General features: G+C 40.3%; 1 protein-coding gene across 1 annotated transcript; it reads right to left on the bottom strand.

Moving 5' to 3' along the window:
* Nucleotides 1-317: 317 nt before the first annotated feature.
* Nucleotides 318-11,303, bottom strand: rbm25b (RNA binding motif protein 25b). Its single transcript, XM_071467714.1, has 17 exons — nucleotides 11,166-11,303; nucleotides 10,561-10,661; nucleotides 10,066-10,280; nucleotides 9,605-9,662; nucleotides 9,230-9,390; nucleotides 8,846-9,031; nucleotides 8,649-8,732; nucleotides 5,805-6,076; nucleotides 5,582-5,699; nucleotides 5,133-5,222; nucleotides 4,694-4,767; nucleotides 4,137-4,287; nucleotides 3,496-3,916; nucleotides 2,186-2,481; nucleotides 1,737-1,835; nucleotides 1,591-1,638; nucleotides 318-1,301 (listed from the first exon to the last, which is right to left on the bottom strand). Exons 2-17 carry the CDS (start codon nucleotides 10,637-10,639, stop codon nucleotides 1,209-1,211), a joined length of 2,445 nt encoding a protein of 814 aa, XP_071323815.1. The 5' UTR covers nucleotides 10,640-10,661; nucleotides 11,166-11,303; the 3' UTR covers nucleotides 318-1,208.
* Between the last annotated feature and the right edge of the window lie 609 nt (nucleotides 11,304-11,912).

Raw genomic sequence — 11,912 nt, 5'->3', positions numbered from 1 at the left:
TAAAAAAAAAAAAAAAAAAAAAGACCTAATAAAGTCTCCAAAAAAACAGCGTAAAAATTAAAAGCTCCGAGAATTTTCTATTATGTTGTTCTCAATGTATACTGATTTATGCTTGTCCTAAGACTAATTTATCATTTTTGCATGTTCACCTGATCACTGCACTGACCATTTGACTCCATGTGCTGTTAAAATGAATTGAATATGCATCAATTTTCTATTTCCCCTGTAATTAATACCAAATGACATGGTTCTTATTAGAAACCGGTTAAAAAAAAAAATGAGGAGGGTGAGGAAGTCAAAAGCTGGTTAACAAACGGTTATAAAAATCAATTTTATTCAAATGTTCACCAATACAAAAACAAATGGAGAGCATCTTCACAACTTCAAATCATTTTTTCCCATTCTTAGCTCATTTTCCTATAGTGGTCATGATGTGTGTGTGTGCTTTTACAGCTGTAGGGATGCCACCACCCAAGTTATTCTGTGGGTGTTGTCAGACGCACTTCAAATGACAGCTAGGTGTTTCTGAGATGGTCTGAGGACAAGAACATGTCAACACGTTTATCAGGAATGTGATAAGGAAAAATGAAGGAAACTCTTAACTTGACAGAAATGAGTTGGAGGTGAAACCCTGAATAAATAAACCTGTAAAACAAAAAAGATCAAAAATCACTTCCTTGTAGTTCTGCATACTCTGAAGTCTGTCCGTGTAACCAACCCACATTCAACTGCAAGCCAGATTTCACACCTTAAATACTTGAAATAAAGTTCTTGAGACTGGCTGCTCGTGGCGATCCTGCAGACTGACTCTTCGCAAAAATGTGTTGGCATGTGAACAAATAAAAGTATAGGACCAAGAGACATTATCTGGCAACACAGCCATGGTCCTAGGTGCCTGTCAGCAGCTTCGTCTCAGAGTTATTTTGTCATCGCCAAATAAGGACACTGTATATACACAAAAGTACACAGATACAGTCAGCACCTGCAAACAGAGGGGAGGTGAAGGTAGCCTGAGTATGTTAAGACAAAAAAAAAATGACAAGACCTGAAGTGTGCAAATGTGAGAATGAGCAGAATCTGCGGTTACAGTCTGTACTGGTATGAACAAGTCGCTTTGTTTGGGGTGACATAATTGCACTACACTAATATATACTATGTATGGGGAAAAAAAAAAAAAAAAAAAGATCTTCATTCAGTGGTGGTTTTGCTTATTTCACCAGTCCAATCTTCTTAGCCTCTGTTTCATAAATGAGTAACCTCCACATCTTCACAATGAAGACCTCAGCTTCTTCATCAAGAACCTGAGCAGGAACAAAAAAGAGAATTTAATAAGTTGCACATGAACAAATTAGACGAGAGAAACACTGGACTGTCTGCAACTCATCAACTCCACAAGGGTCCTCCAACAGGGGCCCACAGAGACCACCTGAGCTGCAGAATTTGCTCAGAAGATTACTCAAATCATAATATGGATGCGACAGTGTAAAATACAGGAATAAAGATGGCAATGGGGGATCTACATAGTCAACATGAACATAAAATAAAAGCACTCAACAATGTGACAGATTACTTATCCACTCCATTACTCACCATAGCAACATCATCCAAGATACTCTGTGGCATACTGTGAGCCATCACCTGAGAAAAAGACAAACACATCAGGATCATTTTATTTTCATCGTTTCACGTTCCTACCAGGTCTGAGTGTAGCTGTATAAATATCACATGTTCAATACCTTGGAGCAGACAAAGTCCACTAACGTTGGCTCTTCCTCTCCAATGTACTCAATGATCTTTTTATTGATCCAGGGGCGAACTCGTCTTTCCATTAACGTCTGCAAAGAGTTTAAAAGCACAAGTTGTTTCATGAGTAGCAGCTACATATACCTGAATGACTACTACTGTTTAATTCAGACCAGCATGAAAAACAAGAAAAGAGAAGCACATAATTTTTATTTTCTGTCTCCTCGCTCAAAAATGTCATAAAGCATGAAGCTGCTCAGAAGTGAGGAATGCAGAGTTTGTGACTACACTCATTGTGATCTTTTATTGAAAACGCATCACCCTTACTCCTCAAGGCCAATATTGTAAACCATAATATTCTTAGTTAACTTGTCTGCTTAGAAAGAGATCGAAAAGGACATGAGATGCATGAAATGCATCAAATTGCTCCTCTTTTCCTCACCACATCAACCATAGACCAATCCAGTGGGTAGGAGAACAGCTCAGGTTTTGCTGTGGGAATCTTTTCTATCAGGCTCTTGATGTGTTTGCGTTTCTCTTCAGCGTTGGCTCCCTTTATGCTGGAGAGCCCGGCCCCGTCCACCCCGAGGCTCTTGTCGTCATCGTAATCCAGTGGCACCAGCTTCCTTTTGCGGGGCTGTTCATCGGCCTCCTCGTCATCAAACTTGTCAAAGACACTGTCCACGGGCAGCTTCTTCCTTTTACCCGCGTTGGGTTGACTGGGACTTCCTGTGGCACCTGGAGAGGACAAGGAGTTTTAAAAATACAATTTTCATTTACAAATGATAAAGTTATTTCAATCTATACAGCACTTATTATATATAGCTTAGACTGCTATGTGAAAAAAAAGTACTATCAAATCTGATGTAATCTGAATTTGTCATATTTAGTTTTTATTTACATTTGTTTTTCTCCATCTTATCTACATCTTCTCCTGTAGGTGATTTCCTACATTATCCAGACTAAATTTCAATGTCCATACATGAAGGTGGAGAGAGTAATCATAACAAAGAACACTTTGTAAATTTTCCCAGTCGAATGAAAGTATGAGTGTAAAGACAGCAGAACTGTGTGGTGGGCGGTTGTTAAAATGACAAAAATGCATTTCATAGGATGTATCGCACAAGCCACTGACAACAGAAAGTGTGCATTGTGATCCATGTAGGCTACTATCAGTGCAGACATTTTTATTGCATTTTGGATCTTGAGGATTTCTCCCTATTTGGTTATTTAACTTCCAGTTTCCTTTAACCCACACCAATACATTTACATTTACAACAGAATGATTACCTGTATTTAGAGGAAAAGCTGGCAACATTATGGTAGTTTAACTTCACATTTCCTTGAAGCTGTGGTGCTCTTGCTGTATTCAAACTAAACCCTGAAATTAATTCTCCAAAAATGTGCTGTGAGTGGGGCTGGAATTGACAATTATTTTAATTCTTGACGTTCCACAAGTGATTTTCTTGATTAAGCAATTAATTATTTTGTCTATAGAATGTCAGAAAATAGGTGATGTCTTCACATTGCTTGTTTTGTTGTCCAACAGTTGAAAACCTAGACATTTTATTATAATGATGTAAAACAGAGAAAAGCTGTGAATCTTCACATTTAAGAAGCCAGAACAAGTGAATGTTTGTTGGGTCAGAAAAGAAAATTAACATCCACTAATACTAAAAATGGTTGCTGATTAAATTTCTGTTTATCGACTGACTAATAGTTTCAGTCCTCTCTGTGAACACTGACACTCACCTAGTTTGAGGCTGAGGCCGATCTTTGGCCGGTGTTCCTCCTGAGGCAGGGCCTCTGGGGGCGAGTTCTCGTGGGGGATGATGATGCCGCAGGGCGACTCGTCCCCAGGTGTGTTGGGGGACACGTTGCCGCTAGCCGACGACACTGAGGGTGCTGCTGTGATGGGCCGCATTGTGGGCTTCAGGCACGGTTTTACGTCAGGGTTATCTTCATCGTTGTCATAATCATCCTCCTCACCCTCCTCCACCTCATTGTCTGAGTGGGCGGGTCGTGAGCAGGCCTCTGATCTGTCCTGTTCCCCTCGGCGGTCCCGGTGGTCCCGGTGGTCTCGTGAACCCCTGCGGCGCTCCCGTTCCTCCTCGGGCTCTGGCTCTTGGACGATGGGAGGTTGTCTCAGACGCTCCTCCTCTTCCTCCTCCATCTGGACCAATAAGAGGCAGATATGCAGGAAAATAAACACCCAATTGCTGTGTTTTCCAGAAAAGAAGGTCAGCAGACAATGAAAGCTGGACACCCCTGATGTGCAGAGGTGCAGAGAGACTCAGATGATAAAGTGACCTTCACAAATACAACAGACAGCATGCTCATTCACTGCAGATATACAGGCAAACACACACTATCATGATTATAGACAAGCATACCCTGCGTAGCTCTGCGTCTGGGTCTGGATGTCCCTCGTCTAGCAGCCTCTGTCTGATTTCCTCCAGCTCCTCCTTCTCCCTCTTCCTGTCACGCTCGTCCGCCTCCATCTCCTTCTCTCGGTCTCTGAGACGCTTCTGCAGTGCACTGCCCCTAGGGGTCACACCAAAAATAACAGCCTTCAGAACAATGGCCGTAGCTGCAGTATTGCATCGGCTGCAAAAAGTCAGATCTGGGTCACACAGCATCTGCTGCTGCTTCATGCCATTTTTTCACATGTTTAGGTGCCATGTGGCTGAGATCTCTCACACACAGCAATGAAATAAAAGCCTAAATGTTTAGGAAAATACCTTCTATGTATGTTTACCTACAAATCACAGCATTTCTGATACTATTAGTTGATTATATGAAAACACATCTGTAAATTCAAGCTCTTTAAAGGCTGCACGTCAGATGCAAATCCTTTTTTACCAAAGCAGAGGTGTGGATATGTTATTGTTTGGCCATCTACTAGGCCCAAGTAAAGACAGCACAGTAGCATGTTTTTTTCATTGCTCACCTGTAGTACTTCGGGTCATCTCTGTCATCATCATAGTCTTCAAGAAACTCTTTTAGCCTTTTGCCCTCTTTCACCTGAAGACACACAGGGCCATGCTTAACTTTTTTTCAGGACAAATAAACTCAGATTCCCTTGTCTGACTCTTGTGGAAATGTATTTATGTGAATACATAACACCATATTAAAGCCTTCTTCATGAAAACACAATAACATACACATTAAATAGTGCTGTTTAATTGAACGGGCCTTGAGATGAGTCATAAAAAATATCAAGGACAATCAATTTCAAATGTAAACTCTAAATTCAAATAGGTTCCATACGAATACAGATTAATGAATTTTGTAAAACTGAGTAATATTCTGGATCGTTGAAAATAGTGAATAGTTGAAAAAAGTAGGACACATCTATGAACATCACTGCTTATTCAGCATCTTCTCACCATTTCTCGTCGGCGCTCATCTTCCCTCTCACCCTCCTTGGCATAATCCCGTGCCTTCTTCCTCTCTCTGAGCTCCCAGTTTTTTAGACGCTGTAGCAAATACAGTGTCAGGTGAGCCACAGGCAAATACAAACATACCCCGTAACATCAAGCAAAGAGAGTGATACACGAGATGTTACTCTCTGTTAAAAAAGACAAAGGAGTGAAGTTGAGGAGTGAAGTTCTAATGGGTGTGTTTTTGGACATCTCTATCGCTACTCTTTCTTGGGGTTCCCATTTCTATTCTTGAACCCAGTAATTGTTATTCTTTATGTTTAGGATGTGGGAACTGTGACCCCACCACTGAGTGTCTTTCTCAAAGACACATTTCTGAAATTAAATTGAACCTGTGACCGTTTAGTTATGCAACAGCCTCCAACCCTCCAGGTAAACATCTTGGCTTCCCCTACCTCCTGATAGGCTGCTTCTTTGTCTCTGAGTTTCCTCTCCAGCTTCCTGCGTTCATACGCCTCCTCTTCATCCTCTTGGTCTCGCTTCTTTTCTCTGTCTCGGTCTCGACTCACCTCCCTGCAAAATCAAGCGTAAAAGTGTTTTATCACTGAGTCACAGACATTTACACAGCTCTACTGTGTTTCTGTTTGAAACCTTCAACATGGAGGGTTTTCCCTTTACCTGGATCGGCTGCGGTCAGTGCTCCTGTCCCGGCTTCTGTCCCTCTCCCAGTCTCTGTCCCGCTCTCGTTCTCTGGTCCTGCGGTCCCGGTCTTTGTCTCTGTCTCTCTCCCGTTCTCGCTCCCTTTCCCGTTCCCGCTCCCTCTCTCGTTCTTTCTCCCTCTCGCGGTCCCGCCGCTCTCTTTCCCGCTCTCGCTCTTTTTCCCGCTCCCTCCTTTCCCGTTCAAACTCCAACCGCTCCTTCTCCCTCTTGTCCTTCTCCTCTTCCAGTTTCTGCAGAGCAAAACACAGACTGGTTCAGCCGATGCCACGTGTGGTCCAGTGAGACAATTTGCTACTGTGCACAGATCAAGTGGTTTCCAGATTTTGAGGATAGACTAAGAAATTTCATATGATGGCATGCCCTTCGCTAGTCAGTGCAAGGCTTGTAAGAGAAGCTGGAACCCTAAAACTCAAACTGGGGAAAACCTGGAAGGATCAAAAGGCTCTCCCTCGCAGAGAGACAGCTTCAACATTCATCTAAAGCAATATATTGAAGTGTTTTTTGCTTCCAACTTGCATTATTAACTACAGATTAACAAGAACATAACTGGAAACCACTTTAATGGTCAAAAAGATCTGTGAAACATGTTCAGCTTGAGGCATTCATAACGAGAAAAAGGCGCTGCAAAGACAATGCTTTTTCTCTCCTTAAGAGTCCTCCTCTCAGAACAAGGAAAACAAAAACAGAAAACAGGCGTCAGTCTTTTGTTGAACTAGGTGTTTGTGACTTACAGGTGTTGAACTATGGACTCAGCCCTTCGCTGCCCCTACAAGCCTTTTAAGTTAGGCCTGGGAGGAAAGCAGGTCACACGGTATACAAGGGAAAAACGTTATGGGATTCTGTCTTGCTTAGGCATCATCATAATCATCATCATTATCATAATCAACAATAGCCTTTACTTCAATGTCACTCAGGAAAGTGCTAAAATCAAGAAATGAACATCATTAACATCAGTTACATTTCTGCACAGATAAATGAAATTGTAGAAGCGGTCTTACCCCTGCAGAAGTCTTCAGCAGCTCTTCATGACTCATTACTCAGACTCACACACACGCAACACAACTTTGCCTTTATGGGGCATTACACACAAGGCTTTGAGTGTATTTTGGTAACATTTATAGCTATATAAATATATAGGAACTTGATACAGAGAGAGAATCCTGAACATGATAAACTAAAGCACTATGTTTAATGTCTTGCTTTTCTATTGCAAGTGCAATGGCAGAATGAACTCAGTTTAATGTACATTTTATGTATATGTGTTTAAGAGTCACCTGAAGCCACAGGAAGTCAATTGGTCTTCAGCAAGAAACACAGACAGAACTAAAAGCCTTGGGTGTAATGCAACTCATGAGAAGGAGAGAAGGAAAGACGGGAGATGTTAGCAATAACTTTAACACTTATGTACCTCAGGTTAAGTATTATTATTTATTACTTTTATGCCTCGACTCTAGTACAAATCTGTTCAATTGATTTAATGTGCACGATTCTGCATCTGCTCTAGTTTGTTTTACTTACCTCTGTACAGTGTCTACCTGGACTTCTTAAACAAATACTTGTCCGACGGCACCGTTGTGAGCAAATAATGATCTTAACATAATTTTGCTATTAGAATCTAACAGTCTATCAGACAGTGTAGATTTTATTCATTGTTTGTAGTAGTTTTGAGGTTTTTTTTGTTTTGTTTTTTTACAGCAGCTGTTTTAGTAGAATTGTTATAATACAAATTCTTACAAGCAATGGCAGCAAATTGGAAAAGTGAAATCATCTTTTTCCAAGTACAACAATATGTTTACTCGAGAATACAGTTTCATCCTCTTCATTTATGTATTAATATGTGCATAAACTTACTGACCTATCTTATTGAACAGAAAAAAGTGTCAGATAGTGATGGAGAGGGAGAGACAGAAGAGAAGAATCACTCAACACATACAGAGAGCACGTACCTTGTCAGTCTTCAGATCAGCATGCTGCTGTGGACAGGGCGCCCCCCACACTAGCATAATAAAGGCTACAGCCAAAGTCACTGCAGTGGTTATTGACATGAGTCTTTGTGCTTCAACATGAACACCATTAAGACAGACCATAATTTACAGAGGACTCGCACAGGTTTACTGACTTTCCAGCTTTTGGGGGAACAGCCAATGCTAACATGAATTCAGAATCATAAAGTAGGTAAGTACCTTTATAGTTTCAAATGGTTAAACCCACACACCCAGGCTAACACACACAAAAGTGCAGTGCAGTTGCCCCTATGCAAGTCCTCAAGAGGGGGACGCCCAGTATATGTATATAGTAAATGAAGGCTGATACTTACATCCTATCCTCGCAACTTTTTCCAAAGCTCTGAGATTCATCTTGCTTTAGTCACCATATGATCACTATCATAATGGTGGGGTTTAATGAATAGATTAGCTTTTAAGTAACTTTACATTGTCTCCATGCATTTTTGTGTGATGAATGAAGAATGGATCTATAATGGTCACACCTAGATAGTTTCACTACGGTGGTCACAGGTGTCAAATCAGGCCTGATAAAGGTGACAAAAACACTAGCTCTCTGCCTGCTTGTGGTGTTTGAACACTGAACATGAAACATTTCATATAATATGGGGCAAATTAAGGTGTTTGGTGGTGTTAATTTTAAGGACTGCCAATTTGTAGCGCAGTATGCATGTTACTGAGATCAGGAAAAGTTTGGTAAATGTGTCAACTAAATGTGCAAGCTCTAGGAGTGAACTATGTGAGCAGCTGCTGTCCAAAACCTGTAATGTCAACTACAATATCAAAGGAGCCACTTTACCTTGTGAGTGTCCCGAAATTTACTGATCTCTCTGGAAATCAAGTCTCTCTTGTCCTCCTCCATATCAATTGTGTTGATGTCATCCTATAGGAAAAGGAAGGAAAAATCAGTTTTCAGGGTGAAATAATGATGCTAACTTTCATGTTCAAAGAGAATGGTGGTACAAGTTGAAAAAGAATTCATAAAGGTTAGTATACCTCTTCTTTTTTCTCCTTTTTTCTCTTTCGTCGCTGGGAGTCCTCATCCTGTGAAGGTGCGTTGAGTTCGGCAGCATATTCCCTCATCAACCCATCGATAGCACCTTTAATTATCTGATCCTTCTTCTTTGTCTCCTCGTCTAGAACCTCTTCCTCATCATCTCCTCCATCTTCAGTCTTTTTATTCTGCCAGTACAAAAAACTTTTATTTATCATCTAATTTAGTCAATGCAATGGATACACATACATGTATATTTGAATCGCTTAACAAATATGTAAGAACGAGGTGTGGCCAGGGATTAAGACATCTGGAACGAGGCTAGGTGTATGATCAACTCCTGAGACTAAACTCGCAACCAGTAATTCCCAAAAACAGATTCATACCCCATTGGAAGTCTTCTTCTTAGCCTTCCACTCGTCTAGCTGAGCTTTTGTCTTGGCATCCACCTTGACCAGGAGATTTTTATCTCCAATCTGAAGGTCATGAAGCAGCCGCAGGGCTCGTAATGTAGACTCCGGCTCCTTGTACTCACAAAACCCAAAAGCTGCAACAGATATTGGCACAGGAATACAAATTCAGGCAGGTTAAAATGTGGTCATCTATGGTTCTATTGGATAATTAATTTAGATTAATTTTGTCATGATTGATTGATTGGTTTAAAGTGAAAATGTCTTGTATATTTAGATCTGATAATCCAAGGTAGCCATGGATTATATGTATATTTTCTCACCTCGCTTGATGTGTGTATTAAGTATTACCTTGAAGCTTGCCAGAGGCTCCTTGGACTCTCTTCCAGCTCAGAACAATCCCACATTTCTACAACATTAGCACAAGGGGAAAATGAGTTAACGAGTCAAATAGAAGTGGATTTTTTTTTTTTTTTTTAAAGTGCCATAGCACAAAGTGTAGTCTCCACAAGATGCCTTCACAGTTTGGTAAATAAATTCATCTATAAACATGAATACACCAGTTTATGCAAATAAGATATTTGTTATTGATTAGTGCTCCTGTAAAGATCTGTAATATAACTACATCTATTAAAAATTAACCATGAAGGTTGCAGATTTGAATGCTTATAAAGACAATAGTAGAATCAAATCAGAATCATTTCAGAGAAATCTGGAATGTAGTATTCATGCCCAGAGGGCAATTCTTTCTGGATTACAAAACTATTCAATAGGAAATATGCAATATTTGTAAATCCCTATCTGTCCCTTACCGCCAGCAGCTGTCTGATCAGCATATCTGAAGCTTTCTCTGATATGTTCCCCACAAACACGGTGGTGGTGGGGCCACTGCTCTCATCGTCTTTGGCTTGCATGGCAGCAGCTTCCTTCTTAGGAACTGGAGGCTTACTGACCACTGCCACAGAAGGCACCATCACTGTAGGGGTGGGGGTCATGATGCCCATGTGAACTGGGATCATTGGAGCTCCTGCAACCATCAAAGGAAAAGTACATCAACTAAAGACAAAACTGTCTGAAGTCAAATACTTTGATTGAAAGTAGTTGGCTAATATCCATATTATTTTAACTTCCAGCACTGTTGATTCAACAATCCGATAAAGCAAATATGAAACCTTTCAGTAACATGTCCCCTTTTCATGACCTGGAGGCTGCTTGTGTAACTTGCAGAAATACTATTTTCATCACTAAAGGAAAGAAAGTAAAAGAGAATATCACACACATTTAAAGTGGAACAAGCAGGTGCTTACCTGAGGGGAAGCCAGCATACTGAGGGGGAATCCCAGGAGGGGGCAACAGCGGCCGGTTTAAGTGAGGGGGGAAGGACATTATGGGTGTGAATCGCACCGACCTGAAGGAACAGTGGAACCCATTAGCACTGTATTTATGCCTAATATGCTAAACCCAAAACTCTGATTGAGTCCTCCAATCAGTGTAACCATATTAGAAATACTGTTCAACTTCAATAAGTAATATCTTATTTCATTAAAAGGACACTGAGAAAAACACTGGTCTAAACAGATTGGTCTAACGTTACAAATAAAGTATCGATTTAAGCCTTTTAGTGTCCAGCTGTTCGCTTAGCGGGGTACAGCTCACTAACAATACAATAATACAATTTGATTTTATCGCCGTGCGTTGTGTTATAACTAATTAACTCATTCCCAAATTGTGTTACCAAGAAACTAGCAGCTTAGTTAGCTAAAGCTAGTAATAAGCACGCTACCTTAACCGGCACAGCCAAATTAGGCTAAGCTAACATTAGCTACAGCTGGCGTTACCTAACGGGCAAAACTCACTTTTGGAGGCTAACTATGACTTCGAAATAAATGTGAAAATATGTACATATACATACCCCGAATAAGGTGGCGTATAACGAGATAAAAACAGCTATCTGAAGGTTATTAATTATGGAAATCTTTGTAACGTTCCGTTTGCTGGATTAGCACGCTGGCTAGTCACAGGCCTCCAAAAACATTGACGCAAGCGCTTTACGTACCAGATCCCCAGCGCGCTTGTTTTGTGTATCGGGACGTGGCCGCTGGACGGAGCTGGAAAGTGTGGAAGGACGTCTATTAGTTGGAAAATAAAAAAAATAAAAATAAAAATAAAAATAAAAATAAAAATAAAAATAAAAATAAAAATAAAAATAAAAATAAAAATAAAAATAAAAATAAAAATAATTGCGCTATTAACATGCTAACTACTAATTGTATCAGAGTTCCTTTTACTGTAAAAGAATCATCACTCGGAAATGATTGGAATGATTAATTGATAATCAAAACAACTGCCGTTTAATTTTCTGGTCATTGACTAATTGAGTAAATTAGTCAACTAAAAATTTCCCATCTTTTCGGGATTATGTAATACTAATATAGTCACACAATGCAGTCTACTGTGTGTGTGTGTGTGTGTGTCAGTGACCTTTAGCTTTAAAATGTGGATTTACCAGTTGTGTCACCCGTGCTGGGCCCTTTATTCCTAAAACATCTGTAGGACATCTTTATTTTAACGTTTCACCGACGTCGGTCAACGTTTCGCACTTGTTTGGTGTAACTGACGCTACTTCATGTTTCCGTGGTCGGTTGCCATGGTGCTTTTT

This window comes from Trachinotus anak, unplaced genomic scaffold, assembly GCF_046630095.1.
Source record: "Trachinotus anak isolate AG129_WGS33_773 ecotype Australia unplaced genomic scaffold, CSIRO_AGI_Tana_v1 ptg000031l, whole genome shotgun sequence".
In the NCBI taxonomy this organism is placed as follows: Eukaryota; Metazoa; Chordata; class Actinopteri; order Carangiformes; family Carangidae; genus Trachinotus; species Trachinotus anak.
This window is presented reverse-complemented; position numbering and strand designations above follow the sequence as displayed.

Excerpts from the sequence above, each read along its gene's own strand:
- rbm25b (XM_071467714.1), bottom strand. The coding sequence starts at position 10,639 with ATGTCCTTCCCCCCTCACTTAAACCGGCCGCTGTTGCCCCCTCCTGGG. Across the intron at positions 8,733-8,845 it reads AAAAGGAGAAAAAAGAAGAG|GATGACATCAACACAATTGA; the intron begins GTATACTAACCT and ends CTTTTCCTATAG. Across the intron at positions 1,639-1,736 it reads TGGACTTTGTCTGCTCCAAG|GTGATGGCTCACAGTATGCC; the intron begins GTATTGAACATG and ends TCTTTTTCTCAG.